The following is a 19482-nucleotide window of genomic DNA, read 5'->3' as shown; positions in this document are numbered from 1 at the left end:
ATATTCTTCATCTTTAGGTACTCCTGATCTAAACCTCCATTTAAACAAATTTAGATTTCACATGCTCCTTTGTGGGTGTATGGTGCTGATTTTAGAAGCTACCTACACCACAGCTATTGGAAATGGAACAGGTTTGGACTGGCACTTAGAGTGATGATTCCCTAGAATCTGATCCATCACTGAGGTCTATCCATCTTTCTCTATGAGTCTAGGCAGCCATCCTCCTTTACCAGCTTTTCTGTGCATCCTTTTGGCGTTCTACTGAAATTTCCATCTCCTTTGGATGTATCTTTTTGTTCAAAATTTGTCTGATTTCTCTCCTTTTTGTAATATCACCCCTTTCACTCTTGCCCTCCACTGTAATGGTGTTTTTCTTCCTACCTCTGATTTTCCTGGCTCTCTGCATGTTTCAAAGCTTTTGGATCTCTAATAATTTCCATTCTAATGGAAGGTCATCAGCCTGATGTACTCATTCGGTTTTCCACTCTCTACATATTCTCACCTGCACTGCTGAATATTTCCAGGGTTTTCTGTGTGTGTCTTCCAGCAACCCACTTGTCTTGCTTTTGTTTAGTTACTCAAACTGAGAAAATAAAACCACTGATCTCAATGAGGTAAATCAATTTGAATCTGACACCGATGAGAGTGCGGAATTCTTTATTGTGTATCTTTGAAAATTTCCATACAACTGAATTTTCACAGGAATCAACATTTAAAAAGGACAGTTCAAGTAAACTGCTTTCAGTCCAATAATCTACTGGGCTCATGAGTACTCAAGATCAAAAGCTGATTTATTACAATTGTTCAGAACATTCTGAATGTTAACATTACAAAATACATCTGATTAACAAATTTCAACCAATATAATTACTTTCACGTAATAATTGGCCGTAATCAGTGTTGTGAGTCAAGTGAGATGTCCTCAGTTGGACAAGTTTGGATAGAAAATGAACACAAATGGGGCAGATTGTGTTTACCTTTCCCACTATGCGTTACCAGTAGTGAACAGTAACTTGCAGTAAATGGGGTCCCAAATTGTGAAGGGCAGGAGCTGCAGCCAGTGATGTGTATTGTAAACTTGCAAACTCATTGTCAATCTGTTGGTTGGTTATTTGAAAATTTGAGTTTTGTACATCTATCAAATAAGAACATCAGATTAAAGATGGCAATGAAGATTGACTGTTAACTGTCAGAGCAGCTGCTGTGAGACTACTATAATAACAGGTCACAGCTTAAAACTTATAAAAGTGGACAGTAATGAACTGGCACACAGACGTAGTTTTGGTATTCTAATGAACAAACATGAGAGCCCTAATCTTTCTAAAGTCAAACAACGGCCTAACCCATCAGGTTCTTTCTCTACTTACAATCTTTAGTTACTGGCAATATATGATTAAGGGTGGATACTCTGTGAATGTTTGATTCAAGTCAATATAAGACTGCCCACTGTCTGTTTACTGACGTTAAAGTTTCAGTTTATTTCAAGTGATGTGCCACTGGTATATTTCACATCACCTGATGCTGAAAGCTAAATTTTTTACACCCAATCACAAAGTGTCCTTCACAACTTTCTAATCTGAACAATGTCATATTACCTGCAATTTTGTCTTGTTTTGGGTAGAGACAGGAGAAATGAAAGCAACAAGGTAATCAAGCTTACTGTTCTGGATAGAGAAATCCAAGCCATGTTTGCTAATCAGAGAGCTGATTTACTGAGGAAGTGTTCATGGGCAGTGTGAAATTTGGGAAGATACCTGGATTTTGTCTTGAAAGAGCCAATAGTCGGAAGAATGTACATATATAATTAGGTTTAGGTCTAAGACCTGTAATATATGATCACCCTTGACCAGGGCAGGCTAGACTGGCAGATAAAATATAATAATGCTTAATTGGGTAAAGAAATATTGTGGCCTGTAAATTGATGTACTTTATATTCGATTATTTTATGAGTAGTTCTGAAATATGTGAAGAACTTCATCTGGAGGTGCAGGTTTAAATAAGAATCACAACAATGATTATTAGAATTAGATACACAAAAACGAAGAGTGACGACTAGGTTTTGCGAACAGCATTGTTTTAATCCATGGAAATATCACTGGCATTAAGATAAAGCCAACGAAAAATCTAGACAATGTCTCAAAATTTCTTTTTGAAACATGGACTTATCAGATGTCCCATGAAAGTAGAATGTTTACATATGCCACTGCAGTTATCAATTACCTCTAACCAAACTCGATCTCCATGGTTCAGGCTTACTACTAAACCACCTGATGCAACTTCATAATAGGAATTAAAAGGTTGGAAGGTGCTCCAGACAACAGCATCATTTATTTTGAAAACTACATAAGCATTCATTGAATATACTTGGAGAATGTAATGAAAGCGATAAATACCAGCGATCCTCACTTGGTAAATGCCTGTCTCAGGCTGGTAATCCTCATTCTCATTAAATATTGTTCTCTGCCAAGTAATCGGTGTGCCAGATGGAGGATTGTTGGTGTCAAGTACAGCTGAAAATGCAGTTGATATCAAAAACGCATTTGGTCCACGGGGTCCCATTGGGCCAGGATCACCTTTATCTCCCATGGGACCTGGAGGTCCATTTGGACCAATCAGTCCTCTTGGTCCAGGCATTCCTACGGGTCCTTTACGTCCTGGCAAACCATTGCGTCCATTCACACCTTTTTCACCTGGATAACCACGTGGTCCCTGGCGCCCTGGCCATCCAACATTACCAGGTCTTCCAGCAGCCCCCGGTGCACCTGGTGCCCCATCCATTCCATTGCGACCCGGCCAGCCAATATCACCCGGTTGTCCATTGTCACCTTTAGGGCCAGCTGGTCCACTTGGTCCAGTTTCACCTTTGATACCCCTTGGTCCATAATATACAGCTGGAAGAAAAGGGGACACCTTGTTGTATTGCTGAGATTTAAGAATCTAATTATTTTCTTGACAACACTCAGAATCAAAAAATGGATACAGCAGATATGGAGTTTCATTCTGTCCAGCCTAGGTCTTTGTAAAAGCTATACATCTAGTTGCACTCCCCTGCCTTTTCTGCAAGTTAGTCCTCTTCTGATAATTATATCATTCTGTTTCAAAACCATGAATGGATCTGTCTCCACCTTACGCTCAGACAGTGTATTCTAAATCATACCCATTTGCAATGTAAAAGGAGCTTTTCCTCATGTCATCTTGGTTTTAACTTCAATGCAATGATGTGGAGAAGTCAATATTTTGGATGTCAACTTTCTTCTGAAATGGGCACAGTCTTGAGGAAGTGTTACATCTGAAACGTTGACTTCTCCACCTCCTGATGCTGCCTGGCTTGCTGTGTTCTTCCAGCTTCCTGCTTGTCTACCTTGGATTCCACCATCTGCAATTTTTTTGTCTCATACTTCAATGTCCTCTGGTTCCCAGTCTCTCTGCCAACAGGAACATTTTTAATCTGTCTAAACCTCTCATGGTTTTGAACACTTTTTCACCTGGATAGCCATGTAGCCCCTGTCGTTGCAGCCAAATTCGTGCATTAAAAATATCCATGTGCTGAAAGTTGGGAAATGTGTACATGCCGGTCCTCAGCTTTTCCTCACATTCTGTATTTTTTTTTGGATTAGATTCCCTACGGAGTGGAAACAGGGCTTCGGCCCAACAAGTCCACACCGATCCTCCGAAAAGCAACCCACCCAGACCCATTCCTCTAACACTACGGGCAATTTAGCATGGCCAATTCACCGAACCTGCACATCTTTGGACTGTGGGAGGAAACTGGAGCACCCGGAGGAAACCCACGCAGACACGGGGAGAATATGCAAACTCCACACAGACAGTTGCCCGAGGCGAGAATTGAACCCGGGTCCCTGGTTCTGTGAGGCAGCAGTGCTAACTACTGAGCCACCGTGCCACCCTTTCTACAGCTCCAGAATCCTTATGCCCTATATGTTGCTTGGCTAATCAACCTGCTTTTTGCTTAATTTGTTTTTGGGAAGTATGTTGTTTAACCCAGCATTTATTGCCCATCTCTTACTGCCATGCATTGATGCTTTGTCTTCATGACCCACTACAGTCCTTTGGATGTGGCTGCACTCAGTGCCATGCAGGAGGGAATTCTCAGATTTTAACCCAAAGACATTGATGGAATAAAAACATTCTTCTTACACTGTGACCTTTATTTCATATTGCCACTCCTCATTTTTCCTTCCAAAATGCATCACTTAATTCTTCTCTGTATTAAACTTCATCTGTCACATAGGCAAAAGTGAGGACTGCAGATGCTGGAAACCTCTTCCTGATGAAGGGCTTTTGTCCGAAACGTCAATTTTCCTGCTTGTCGGATGCCGTCTGATCTGCTGTGCTTTTCCAGCACCACTCTAATCTAAACCCTACATCTGTCACATGTTCATTCAAGCCACCTACCCCCCTGACTTCCTCAACCCACAATAATTCTACACTTTGTTATTTGCATAATTTTGAAATAGATTAACATATGTCAAGAAAAGCATTAGTCTCAATTAAGCCTTAGGAACCTCCCAAGATATCACCCTCTAGTGGAAGAAACAACAGTTTACCAGCACCACTAGTTCCCCTGCACCAGACAGTGTTCCCATCAGATGTGGATGATGATACATCAGGCTACATTATGCATGGCTGAATATGGACAGGAATCGTCTATGGAGACAGAATTTAAATATTTCTCAACTTTTGACCAATATTAACACTGGATACTCTATGAAAAGTGCCAGGCATGAAAGGAAAGGTCATAATCATATTTTGAAATGATAACTTAAGTTCTCCGTCTGACCTCCTGAAATGCATGGCATTTGTGATAGACAATACCTAGTGTGCATCAACCACACACACCAAACAGCTATGAACTTATGCATCCTTCATTACTTTCCTTCAATGTGAGAGCCATGTTATTATTGCTCTTTACTTTCCTGCCTCTAGTGCAGAGATGGTGAAACCAACTGCCCATACTATCATCTTAGCACATCCTGATGACTAACCTCAGAGATTTCTGTCTTTGCTTACATATTGTAGCTGCCTAACAAGGACACTATTGTAATATGTGAAGTTTAATTTTCTTTTGTTTATTTTGAATTAAAAAGGAAGACCTATCAACTTATCAATTTATCACCTGGAGCAGTCACTACAGTTGATGTTCGGTTATGGTATTGCTGTTCTTACCAACACAAGCCGGTGCAGAAGTTTTCCAGCGACAGTTTGGCATGCAGTGTATTTGTGATTTTCCCACAAGTTCAAATCCACTATCACACTTGTATATGGCTACTCTTCCACGGATTGTCCACCTTCCATTTTTCAGAGGAGGAGGTTTACCGCAAGGAAGACCTGATTTTTTTAAAAAAAGAAAAATAATATTTAACACTGTCAGAATTATCGGAAAGGATTTTCACACCCTGCCTGCAAACAGAGATATCATTGACGATGAAACTCAAATACAGTACTTGAAACTATTGGAAAGAACACACCATCAATAACCAAAGTAAAGCCATGAAATGCTGTATACCCAAACAGTTTGATCGAGCTTTCACACCACTTCCCAAATTAACAGCCCTGACACTGGACAACAAGGGCAGCGGGTGCAAGGGAATATCACTGCCTCCAAGATACCCTTCAGTCAAGCACTATCCTGACATGGACATACATCACTGTCACTTTAGCGTCAAAATCATGTAACTCCTTAGCAAATGGCATTGTGAAAGCAAATTCTGCTCTTCTGTGAGGCCAAAACAGAAATAGTTCTGAATGGGTAGGTGTCCTAGGAACTTAACCAAAAATTGTCTTGACCATGCAAAAATTGGACATTTTTATCTGATATCGTATGTCCTCCACTGTTACAAGTTCAGCTCCTCGAGCCTGGCCCAGGATTTAATAAGATCATGACTAATATGGTGCTGGCCTGAATGCCACATTCTTGCCTATTCTTGATACCTATCAGTTATTGATTACTGAGGGAGTCAATTTACCCCTGTCTTAAAAGTATTCAATAAGCCCACCCCTCCACAGTGTGAGGAAGACAGTTCCTAAAAGACATGATCCTTTGAAAGAAAAAAAAAGTCCTTATCTCTAGCTTAAGTGGAAGCCCCTTTATTTTGAAACTGTGTTCCCTAATTATTGTCTTTCTTACAAGGGGAACACCTTTTCAGCACCCACTCTGTCATGTCCCCTTGGGATCTTAAATATTTCAACAAGGTAATCTCTCATTCTTCTAAACTTCTACAGATACAAGCCCAGTCTGTCTAACCTTTCCTCATATGACAACCCCGCATCCCAGATATCAGTTGATATCTAACACATTTACCAGCTACATAAGGACATTGAAACTATTCACAGTACTCAAGGTATGCTTCACCAGCATCTTTGCCACTGTAGCAAAACATCATTCCTTTTATATTCTATTCTCACATTAAATTCATGGATGAGAATTTTAAATGAGATGAATTGGGTACCAGGAACTAATAAAGATCACCAAGGACAGAGGTAATGGATAGTGAAACAAAAGCAGAAATTGCTGGTGAAACTCAGCAGCTCTGGCTGCATCCCTGGAGAGAAAGCAGAGTCAACACTTCACGTCCAGTAACCCTTGCTCAGAACATGGCAGACAGTAAGCCTTGTTATGGGGAAGGATAGGGACAGCCAAATTTTGGAATGAGCTGAAATTTGCACAAAATGGTGGTTAGGAAATTGCCTAAAAGAGAAAATTTCAGTAGCAGATAGTGGAATACCTTTGTAGTGTAAAAGATAAAGCATTGGAAACTCAGCTCAGGGACAAATAGGAAATCAAGTTTGCACAGTCAAATTCAATCGGATACAGCATGAGACTTATATATGCTTCATATATACAGAAGATATTACATAATCAGAAGGACAAAACATTACCCTTATTCTGTCAATATAGCAGCAGAAAATCAATTATTTGAATATCACATGCTCCGTTATGGTTATTTTAAAAGAGCAAATTTTGAACATTTTATCCCAATGCAGCAGGTAACAATCCTTCACCTTCGCATTTTTAGAACTCTTGTGATGTGGTGGCAGTGTCCCTACCTCTGGATCAGAACTTCTGAGTTTCAGGCCAATCTGTTTCAGAGGTAACAAGTCTTAACAAGTTGATTTTAAAAAAAACTTCTTAGTTTGAACAGTGTTTAAAGCTGTTTCATAACACACCTGCTACTCGTTTTTGCAGACCGTCGATTTCCACTGAGTTGCTGTCAACTTCAGGGCTGGTGACAAAACAGGAAACAAATGTGAGGAACTGCTTCTGTAGATACATATCAAAAACTGAAGTGTAAACACTACGCAGACCAGTAGGGTATGACTGTGATCTATTTGGCGTGGTAGAATTCTCTTTGTACTGGTCAAAAGTAGTGAAATCTCCCCCAGTTCTTCATCTTTATTATAATATCCAAAACTGACCTTAAAACATCTCAGATCAAGAAATAGGAAATAGTAAATTCTTTTTGCAGTTTTACACAGCCTTAGTCCATCTACAACCTTCAAATAAAAAGCTTTAACAAAATTCCGGTGATTTTTTTCAGGCAGTGTGATTATTTTTATTACCTGAGGGTTTAAATGAGCTGAAGGATGTACAGTGGAAATGGTGAGTTTGGATAAACACACAAAAATGAGAAAGAGCCTTCTTGCTTTCCATACCCTGAAAAATGCCTGATGAAAGGATGGTTTGAAAATGTAATCGTCCAGCTACTGAAAGGAAAACAAACTATTGCCTGAATTTCTTGGCCCATGATGGTGAGATAGGAGGTGGAAAATAGCAAAGAGCCACATTCTGCTTGGCATTCCTGCCACCAAAATGTTTCTTAGGGACTGTCGGGAGATACAACAGCTGCTGCCTGAATGGCACTTGGAGCCAAATTTCATGCTTAAACCATTATTACAAGTGATTTTGCTACACAGACAGTAGCAGGGGCAGAGTGACCTCCTGCAATGTACAAATTCTACCATATTCATTCTTCCTGTAGCAGGGTGAGGCTTATGAAAGGAGACACTTGATGCCCCAAACTGGGGGCCAACAAGAAAAACTACAGCTGCAACTCTATCACAGCTGCCTCCAATGAAATGGTCCACTAGCAACTTTCATTGAAATTTGGATCTTGAAGGTTGTTGACATATTGAAGTTCTCTCAGGTTGTCAGATCTGCCTCAGCAGTGCCCACCTCTCACTGCTGACCCTCCATACTGCCAGTCCCTGGGTTTGTTCTGAAGCATTGACAGCTTACTCATTTAGGCAATTAGGAAGCTGCTTCAGATACATATTGTTTGCCCAACCTTGGGAATCCTATTTTACCCTGTCGGAGTTCCAGACTGTGCAGGGAAATCCATCCTTTGTTTCAAATAAAGTGACTGAAGTCTCTGTCAGACCCATCTGATACTGGTGCTGTTAATAGTTTTGGCGTTGTCAGGTGAAAAATTGCTTACTTCTGTGAATTATCTGACTTCCTCCATTCCTACTACAAATTGTTAGACCTCATGAGGTAGAAATACACTGATCATTCAATAGGAAGAGGGACCAGTCTAACCTAAAGATAATTTCCAGAAATTGCCATATGTGAGGTGGTCTGGTCTGTGATGTCAATTAACTAAAGTTTCAGCCAGAGCAAATGGCTGGCGTAGCAGTGGAAATATCACAGTGGTACAGTAGGATGAGGCTTTTGACTTCCTAGAGAGCAGCTGACCCATGGAAATACGTTCGCCTGACTCCTGGGAGTTGTGCATGGCAGTAGGGGGTTTATTGGGGAAGGGAGGTAGGGAGAAGGCCAGGATCACAGGAGCAGAATTGTTTACAATTTTGATCCATTCACTGAATGCATGCCACTGGCTGTGATACTCTGCAGTTCCTATTATGCATAGTACAGTTCCACCCACAATCCAACATTGTCACTACCAATGTCATCATTTACAGCCTGTCTAGTGTGAAAGCAGATCTAGGGAGGAAAATATCTACCTGAGGGCTCTCTCCACAAGTCCAATGGCCTCCACAGAGTCTGCAGAGAGATCAGAAATATGTAATGTAAGTCTCATAACACAAGATTCAGAAACATACCTTCCCATTTAACTGCAAACCTTATGGTGGAATATAACTCCTCCTCCCCAATCCCCAACTTTAGTGAAGCAATGGTAGGTCTGGGGTGAACACACCGAGGTAAGATTCTCAAGTTTTAACAGTCTTTGTTAATTGATTACCAAAGCATAATTGAGCACTCTGTTTTTGCAACATTAATTTCAGTATTTACTATACTAATTCCATGGTAACTTCAGCAGAGCTCACTGATGCTCAGTTCTGGGTTGTGATGGGACACTTAGCTCCACTTCCTATTGAAGCCTTGGTCCAAATAAAGCAAAAAGAGCTGAATTCCAGAGGAAAGGTGAGTGACTCCCTTTGACCACAAACATTTCACCAATTTAGTATCCAGTATCCCGATCAAATTGGAAGTAAATGGTAAGCAGGGAAAGCTCTACTCTGGTTGGAATTAAACCCAGCACAATGGAAAATGGCCACATAAGGTTATATGAATTGAATAGAATGTACAACATAGTAACCGGCCATTCAGACCAAATGGTCTATGCCTATTCTTATCTCCATCTACTTCTATCAGCATGTTGTTGTTGAAGGACAATCACCTCAGCCCAGAACAGTGGGCTACAGAAGTTCTTCAGGGCAGTGTCTTAGACCCAAATGTCTTCAATAACTTCAATTCCATAAATTCCATCATAAGATCACAATAGAGATGCTCCATTAAGATTGCATAGTGTTCAATTCCAATTCCAACTCTACAGATACTAAAGCTGTCCACACCCACACGCAACATGGCAATGGAAAACATTCAGACTTGAAGAAGTGAAAGGTACCATATATGCTCTTGTAGTTGAGTATGTTTAGTCTTACTCTGCAATACACAGCACATATCCTGATGGAAGTGTCTCCCAAAGACATTTGGGTAGGTTTTGCATTCACATGCACCAGTTAGGAGTGTGATAAAATCACCACTTCTTTCATCACTGTTACTGAACTGCATTGTAGATGTTCTACAGCACATGGACAGCAATGGTTCCAGGAGGCATCTCACTGCCTAAGGTCACCGTCAAACAATTGAGATGGGCAAAAAGTGCTGACTTTACCAGCAGTGCACTCATTTTACATACGAATCAAAAGAAAATCCATATCACATTCAACTTCTAAAAATTATGTTGTTTTAAAGACATTTTCCAGCAAATTCAGTTATGTATATAGGTAAGCTTGAGCTGCGTTTTGGAAAGACACTTTAAATTCCATTAGAATTAGCACAAAATCTCAAGTCTCTTGAAGGACTAAAATATCTCATGGTAACATGAATTCAGAGAATCTTATGTCACAAAAGTCATTTGGTCCATGGAGCCAGTATCAGTTCCTTGAAGAGTCTACCTACATGATCCTGTTCCAACTGTTCTTTACTCATATCTTTTTTTTCATCAAGTGTTTAAAGACTATGATCTATCCAACATATCTGGGAAGAACTTGCTATTGTAAACAAATATATCCTTGTTTGAATACTAAAATAATGACTGTTTACTAAATCATAATCCAATGGAAATATTTACAACTGTTTACTTTAGCAAAAAACTTCAAAGTTTTGAGCAGTCTATTAGATTTCCCTTTTATGCTGCTCGAATGAAGTTTGCAAAGTCTTTCCGCTTAATCAATCAATCTTTTTCTCTATGGGTATCTTAAGAGCAACTTCAGCATGCTTTCATAGTAGTAATACCAAGGTTACCCATTTTTTCAGATTTATTAACTTTGTCACTTTAAAAATCTGTGTGTCAGAATCTTTATGACTCAATGCTTTTCAATCTCCCACTTTCTTGAATACCTGTGCAATCCAGTGGGATTTGTTGATTAGGGATCAAAGCTCCTAGGGCAGAGTTATACTGGAGCAGGGGTCAGTTTACTACAATCTCCTGTCTGCACACCAGACGGTAAGATAGGTCACAAATAAAACTGAGTCTCACTGCAGCATCCACAGGACTGCAGCTAGCAATCGTTCTCATCAAACTAGCCCAGGGCTGAGGTCCAGTATTGTAGAGGGAGCAAACATTTTTTCTGCAGTTCAACACCTCTCTGAATTTGTGCTTAGGCAGAGACAGCTCATCTGGGGCTCTTAAATGCCCATTGGCCACTTTTCACCAAAGGATAAGGAATTCAGGAACATAGGGGCAAGCTCAGTAGGTCAATGAGCTTGGGCTCAGGCACGAACGTGGAGGGGCATCTCCATCACTTTCCAGACTGGAGGCACCACCTCCTTCGCAATGATGTATTGCCAATAATCAACACCCTCTCATGCCCACTTCATGCTCCCTCCCTGATTTGCATTGCGATCTCAAACCTAGCCCTTGCTCCCTGCCAGCCTCAGAACCCTTCCTGCTGTAAAACCTCAAATCTACCTCATCCTGGGGTCTTCAGTACTTAGAATAGAGACTTTATTTTAAATAATTTAGTTAAAATTCTTTGATTTCTGCCACTACTTGTTGTCTGAATGGTGTACACCATTCGATGTATGCTGCTGGGACTACTGAACTGCTGGCCAATCAGATAGAGCTTCTTCTCAGGGAGGGACTGAAATCCCACTTACAGCTAATTGCTACTCATTAGAGTGAAACGGCTATGGGGAAGCTGTGATCATTAAAGATTGGCAGTTAGCACAATCACCTGATGAAGGAGCAGCGCTCTGAAAGCTGGTGTGCTTCCAATTAAACCTGTTGGACTATAACCTGGTGTTGTGTGATTTTTAAAATCATGAAAGGTGCATTCCCTGCTGGCTCACCAAGTGGGAAACACCATTAACTGAAAGATTCTGCCCTTGATAGGATAAAAAATCCACTACTTTATCCCATCCTTACATGAACTTAAGTCTCAATATTTTTCATGTTATTTAGATGTAAATCAATGATATTTTGCCAGTTGAATCCGGAATTTGACATTTCTAATACATAAACATAGTGCTACAAATTTTTTTAACTGGTAGCTTAAATGTTATGATATTGCATTTGCCTTCTATGCATTCTATTCTTATCTTAGTATGAAGTGTACTCCTATATCGATCAGTGAAGTGTACAAGCAGAGATCCAGGTGAATGGTAAGATGGAAATTTTTATTCTAAACATGGCTAGCTTAGAAGCTTATATTGAATCATTAAGATGTTTATATAAAGTGGAGTCTCTGATTCCTTGAAAGAAGACACTCTCCCTGTATTTTATCAAATCCCAAAGAATGTATGAATCAATGTTTAAGGATTTCCAAACATACAGAAAAATGTTGGACTTTAACTGAACAACAACACGCTGAAATCCTACAGTATTGAAATGTAAAGTTTTCCATTTCTTGTCCAACTAAGGCAGCCCACCCATTAAATAACTAACTTTTATGGGGATCTCAAGCTGTGAATCTTCTTCCTCATGCATTTATGATTCCAGTTTTCATCAATGAACATACTCCAATTCAAGAAAAATAGCCAATTGGTTGCCAAACATTTGTGGAATGCAATAGAACCTGTGCGTAGGACTGTGTGTTGTCATGAAGGGAAAAGGATCAATACCCTTCATCACTCAGCACAGTCCTGAAGAACCATGTCTAAGCCTCCACTGGTCTCCACACGTACAATGAAGGCATGGACCATCTTGTGTCCACACATCTTGACTTGAACTGGACTATATTTAATTAAACAATCATTTTGCTTATGTGGATAAAGCACAAATAAAGTCAGCCCATCTGGTCACTCCCTGAGTTTGTACAGAGAAGAAGACAGACCTGAGGAATTGGGCTCCGTCTCTTACCTGCTAGGGAAGCATCACTCTGGCAGAGGAAAAACCCAGGGAGAAGCAAGCCCAGGACCCAAATAGGTGCCATTCTGAAAAAAAGCAAACACATTTAGTACATTCGTTCAGCTGAATGCTCTGCTAATGGAGCCAAGAGTATTGGAACTACAGTTGGTTTTGATACTAAAATAACCAATTAAAGAAACCGGGCAAATATCTGACTCATCATGTTCAATTCTAAATGATCTGACTCGAGCTGTAAAATTCATCCCAAGTATGAAAACGGCATTTCGCTCTTAAAATTCTTATTTGGATGTCATGAACCCAGCTAGCTCCCTCATTCTAACTCTACATAACAGGGGCCTGCTGGTTGCCAGTGAGTGACCTACACAGCCCCCTGACTGGGAGGCAGACTGTCACTCACCTCAGGCTTTCAGAATCTCTCTGAACATGTTTCAGATTCTCAGCCTTTTAAATACCTTAGCCCCTCCCACTATGTGCATAGTTTGCTCCCTTTCTGGCTTGTCACTTTACACGGTGAGTTATATGGGTTTGGACAATGCCAGGCGCTGCACAGAATCAATCATTCAGCATCAGCAGCTTTAAAGGGACTTTTCTGCTGATTTACACACAGATTAGGTGCTGGAGACCATTTGCTTGAACAAGTGTCTGTGAATGGAACAAGAAAGTTGGTGCTGCTCTCTATTATACACTGCTGGCTTCCTTTCATTGATGTCTTGCATTATTAAACATAGAGTCATAGAGATGTACAGCATGGAAACAGACCCTTCGGTCCAGCCTGTCCATGCTGACCAGGTATCCCAACCCAATCTAGTCCCACCTGCCAGCACCCGGCCCATATCCCTCCAACCCCTTCCTATTCTTATACCCATCCAGATGCCTCTCAAATGTTGCAAACATGTCCAATAATGAGCAAACATCAGGGGAGGGTCAGAATTGATCATTGTATACTTGGTGATGATCTGCATAATAAAAGGGTTTCGTTTCTTTATTCAGTTAAATAGATCTGAAATGGAAGAAAAGGCACTATTGAAGATAAAGCAAAGAATGCTTTTCCCCAATGAATCTGCACTGATGTTTACTTCTCAAAACTGACCTAATATAAGTTCACTCTCCTGCACGCTCCCACAACTTTCGAAATTCTATGTAAATATTGGGAATACTGAAGCCACTCTCTTCTTACCAAACTCTGTTCCACAGCTACTAATTCCACCTGTCTCTCTATAACTGTCTGAGATTAGACTAATCCACTTGCAACCTCAGTGTAATATCTAACTCTGAGATAAGCTTCCCATTATGTATGCATGTCATTACTAAAGTCTGTATAGTTTCACCTCTGTAACATTACTCAGAAGTCCTCCTACCTCAACCTAGCAGCCACTGAAAACCTCAATCTTCCCTTTGTTCCTCTTTCATTTTTAGACTTAGTATACTCCCGCTTTTTACCTTCCATAATGTTAAGCAGTACCGTGATTTTAAAATGCTCATCCTTGACAAGAATTTGTATAAAACGCAAAAGGTATTGTGTGCTTATGAACGGCTTCCCACTGGAAACAACAGGATGACATGTGACGGAAATAAACATGACATTGTAGGTCCTTTCAACTCAGCTGATGAGACTTTACACAGGAAGTGGCATGCTAAACTGATTCCAGTTTGTTTGTAACATCTAAGCCACATCACCTGCCAATGCTAACTCCTGACTAATTTCATATGTTCCTTTCTTGTGTCTACTATTTTCCCCATGTTTTGGAGGCCGTTCCTCACCATAGCTCATGGTTGGACAAACAAAATGTCTTTTCATTTAGATATGAAGCATCTTCAGACTGATTACTGTAAGACATTCAAAATTGGGATAACAGCCCTCTGGCCTAAGGGGGAATATTTTCATGAAGAGGGTGGTACGTGTATGGAATGAGCTGCCAACGGAAGTGACAGAAGCAAGTCCAATTGCAACGTTCAAAAGGCATCTGGATGGGAAGGGTTTGGAGGGATATGGGCCGGGTGATGGCAGGTGCGACTAGATTGGGTTGGGATGTCTAGTCAGCGTGGACAAGTTCGACCAAAGGGTCTGTTTCCGTGCTGTGCATCTCTATGACTCTCTGACTCTGCCCAAATAAATGGTGTTAATCATCAACCTTAGAAAAGCAGCCCAAAAACTGTCTGTTCAAATAGTGTGTATTTCCTTGACAGTTATTTGCTTTGTGGAATTGACAAGTTGGTTCAAAGTAAGTAAGATTGTGTGCAATTTGCACTGATACTCTGGCCAATGACGAATTGGGTAGAGTTTTCAGAAAGCAATTTCAATTAGACTTGTGCAGGCAATATAACAAGAATGTGCCCATGACATTGTGAGGAGAAAGTGAGGTCTGCAGATGCTGGAGATCAGAGCTGGAAATGTGTTGCTGGAAAAGCGCAGCAGGTCAGGCAGCATCCAGGGAACAGGAGAATCGACGTTTCGGGCATAAGCGCTTCTTCACCCAGATTCCTGAAGAAGGGCTTATGCCCGAAACGTCGATTCTCCTGTTCCCTGGATGCTGCCTGACCTGCTGCGCTTTTCCAGCAACACATTTCCAGCCATGACATTGTGATCCAGGTAGCATTCAAAATCATATCCAAAAAGACTTTTCTTTTTTGGAGAAGCCAAAGCTGAGAAGAGAAGCATTCAAAACCATAGAGGGACCTTGACAGAATAGTTAAGGAAAAACTGTTACCACATGTGAAAGAACTGGACAAGAGGGGCACAGATTTAAAATAACTAGCTAAAAGAAGTGGCAGTGATATGAAGAGAAGCTTTTACACACAGTGAAGGTCTATAACCTACTCCTTGAGAGTGCGGTGGAGGCAGATTCAGTTGAGGCTTTCAAAAGGGAGTCCACTGGTTATTTGAAAGGAAGAAGGTTGCAAGGCAGAAAGCAGGGGATTGGCATTTAGTGAAGTTCTCATTCAAAGTGCCCAAGCACACTCGATCGACTGAATGCCATCCTTCTGCATTGTAATCATTCTGTGATTCGGTGATAAATGTATCTTTCTGTGTAACAATCCAGTGAAACCAAATTCTTTCAAATACATGATAGCCACAGGTCAGAATTGGAAGTTTTGTGTGGAGGTTTTTTGAGAACTAATGGGAGAACTGCTAGCTGTCCATTTGCAAATGATCTTTTGTATATTCTAGAACTCATGACAGAGGCCTAGATATGTTACCACTTTGACATTTCATTCATCAGATGAGTGTAGGCAGACCTGTAACTTTCTGTACTTTCTCAGAGGCTGGTACATTGGACCATTAGTAAACCTATGTTTCAAAAAATTGAATTAAAAAGCCATAGATGAATAGTTAAACTTAAACATTCAAATATTTGTATTAACTTGAAGTTGCAACATTAGTAATAGAAGAGCAATTTGATCATAGAATCATAGATTCCCTACAGTGTGGAAACTGGCCATTTGGCCCAACAAGTCCACACCGACTCTCCGAAGAGTATCCCACCCAGACCCATTCCCCATCCCCAATTCTTATTACTCTACATTTACCCCTGACTAATGCACCTAACCTACACATCTCTGAACACTATGGGCAATTTAGCTTGGCCAATTCATCAAAATATACAAAAAGGACTCATTGAACTGACACCTCCCAATACTGCAGTACACATGAACATTAAATGTCAAACAACATTTTGCTTCTTTCAAAGAAACAACTTTTTCAAAAGTGTAACTGATCACATTCACACTGCTAACAAGAGAACACATGATTTCATGCATCGCTCAGTCTAGATGTAATAAGCCATGTGGTGGCAAATGATCTGACCAGATATAATCATTGTTTAATCAGATGGTGAATATGCATGGATGGTTTCTGGAGGAAAGGTCTGTAGTTCATGCTTCCCAAGTCACTATGTTCCACATTATAGTGACTTCTAGCTGGTTATCATGCCCTCAATCAGAGAGATGTAACAGATTAGCTTCTGATTCGCCTGAGACATTGTACAGAGGCTCTCAACTGAGACAGGTCCACTGTGCACTATTAAGGGTACAGTATGTGACTTGGAGGGGTGGCCTTTGCTCTAGCAGGCATTTTAAAGTTTCATTTTGTCCAATAATTCTGTTGTCAATCAGGCATAGTGTAATAGATTAGATTAATATATAATGTTGACACAAGGTGCAGATTTATTGTTTTAATCATGAGATTAAATAACAACTCCACTGCTGGGCACGAAAAAAATCTGGAGGCAAAATATTCTCCCAAAATATCCTGGTTACTTTCCCAGGATGTGTAGTTCACACTCTCTGCCACAGGAGGAGACAGTACCTTAGAGTTGTCTGCTCTGTGCCTTTGTCTCTCTGGTTTGTTACTGATTTGTACATAAGGAGATGATGAAACCCACAAAATTATTTCTTGTTTATGGATTATTTCATCATCTTTCCCTGTGGTTATTTCAATAAGGTACTGCACCCACTAAAATAGTCCAATACTGTAGACATTGGTCCTTCTTCCAAATAGGCTGAGTGAAATGAATGTTTACCATTTTTATGGTGATCCAGTCAGAAGAGACTTGAACCAAGGGACACATTTTGAAAAACTAAGGGAAATACCATGTTATGAGGGGTCATTGAATATTTTAAAGCTGATTTAAAGGATGACTGGTATAGAAGGCATGCAAGAAAGTTGAGTTGAAGCTTCATCAGATCAGCAATGGTCCAATTAAATGGCAGAGACTCATGGAAATGAATAACATTCTCCTTTGCGCGTAGGATGTTATGGCTGTATATTTGTAATCAGGATGGCAGAAGCTGGTACTTATTCTGCTGCTAGACAAGTGGATAGACATGCCTATTTTTGGCTTACTGTTCCACTGATGACTGGAAAAGTTGGAATATAGAAATACACAGGCTGGGATTTCCTGTTGCCCCAGTTGTACTAATGCATACAGTGGTTTTTGTGTTGAAACTAGAGAACAACTGTTACATTTCCACCCATGCTCCTTGGAAGTGGATTTGCAGCATCAGGATCTGAATGATAGCATGTTCTGAGTTTTCTTGGAAGACACTGGGAATGTGTACAGCTGACCACCATTTTGTCACATGCTGGGAAGGAAATGCACTGGAGAGTATTCCTCTTTCTACTAGACTCAACCAAGGCACATTCCTAATGCAATACTTCAAACTAATCTCTCATACTGTCCTCTGGTTATAGCTTGCTGCAATCCTTGCATATGTTGTTCTCCGAACACCTATCACTTGCATGCATAAATAAGTGCACAATAAGCACTTTCTTTCACTTTAACATTTGCACACTCCCACATTTCTTACTTCATTTTGCTTATGTGCTCACGTTGGCACATATTTCTCAACCGTTAGCCATATCTTCATTTGCTGGAGCTTGTAGCACAACTCTATGTGCAATGCCTGCCAAAGCTACTTCCACTTTTAACTCTATAACTCACTTTGAAGACAGTGCTATTGGAGCTCACTAGTTTAGGAAGGTGATCAGCATCTTGCCAATATAGAGTTAGTAACTGGCATCAGATATACCCTGGTATTTCCTTGCATCTAGATTAGAACCTTCCATGTCTTTTCTCTGACTCCCTAATCCGCACAGGGTAACGCTCACCCAAATGTACCACATACCACTCCTTTCACAACTACAACAGAAATTGTGGCACAAAAGTTAGGAGCTGAGCATGATCATTTGATGACAAGTAAGGCGAAGGAACAAGGGTTATTTTCTCACTAATCAAACACTGTGATTGTGATGAAAAGGAGAAGGATGAGGACCAAGTTACCCACCAGTTCCAGTCATTTCTTCCTACCCGTCTGCCTTTGCTCCTGCTCCTCCAGTTACACTGGACAGTAGAACATGCATCAACTATTAGATTTTAAAAGAAAATAAAACATTTCCAAACAGTAATCAAATTACCTCCTCCAGCTCTTCTTTTCTTCTCTCCCAGATATCAACACAGAGACATTCTTCACAGGAAATCAACTCAGAAAGAGCAGACATGAGCAACTCTCCCATAGTCGGAGAAAACAGCAGAAGGCAGTGAATTGTGTGACCCAGAAGCTACAGATACTTGCCAGAAATTAAGGATGTCAGAGGGGCATTTTTGACAGTTTGCCAGCTCTATAATGAATCTCCAAAGATAGGCAACAAATGACACGTGTGATTTTTGAGTCTATACTTGCCATTTGTGACAACACTGTGGAAACTTTGGCTACATTATAGGCAGCAGAAAGAAGTTTTCATTTACCTTTGGTAATAGAACAGCACTTGCATTGAAAAGTCAGAGGTACAACAGAAGATGTAGTCAATGAACGGTCATGATTTGGAGGTGCCAGTGTTGGACTGGGGTGGTCAAAGTTAAAAATCACACAACACCAGGTTATAGTCCAACAGGTTTATTTAGAGACACTAGCTCTCGGAGCACTACTCCTTCACCCACCTGGTGAAGAAGCAACGTTTTGAAAGCTAGTGTCTTCAAATAAACCTGTTGGACTATAACCTGGTGTTGTGTGATTTTTAACTCAATGAAAGGTGCACTGTTCAACAGACCTGAATACAGTATAGGATACAATTCAAAGACATTACCAGAGATGGCAGAGTAGAGGCATGTACTTAAACATTATAACCTGA

At 40.5% G+C, this 19482-nt stretch overlaps 1 protein-coding gene across 1 annotated transcript; it reads right to left on the bottom strand.

The window, feature by feature from the left end:
- Nucleotides 1–648: 648 nt before the first annotated feature.
- On the bottom strand, nucleotides 649–18867 carry LOC122564221 (uncharacterized). Its single transcript, XM_043718918.2, has 7 exons — nucleotides 18769–18867; nucleotides 14213–14337; nucleotides 12846–12919; nucleotides 8983–9022; nucleotides 7189–7244; nucleotides 5188–5349; nucleotides 649–2891 (listed from the first exon to the last, which is right to left on the bottom strand). Exons 1-7 carry the CDS (start codon nucleotides 18865–18867, stop codon nucleotides 2137–2139), a joined length of 1311 nt encoding a protein of 436 aa, XP_043574853.1. The 3' UTR covers nucleotides 649–2136.
- Nucleotides 18868–19482: the final 615 nt, after the last annotated feature.

This window comes from Chiloscyllium plagiosum, unplaced genomic scaffold (genome assembly GCF_037043375.1).
Source record: "Chiloscyllium plagiosum isolate Xiang-an unplaced genomic scaffold, Cpla_swu_hap1 HiC_scaffold_31, whole genome shotgun sequence".
Classification (NCBI taxonomy): domain Eukaryota; kingdom Metazoa; phylum Chordata; class Chondrichthyes; order Orectolobiformes; family Hemiscylliidae; genus Chiloscyllium; species Chiloscyllium plagiosum.
Note: the sequence above shows the minus strand (reverse complement) of the source record. Positions and strands in the feature narration are given on the sequence as shown.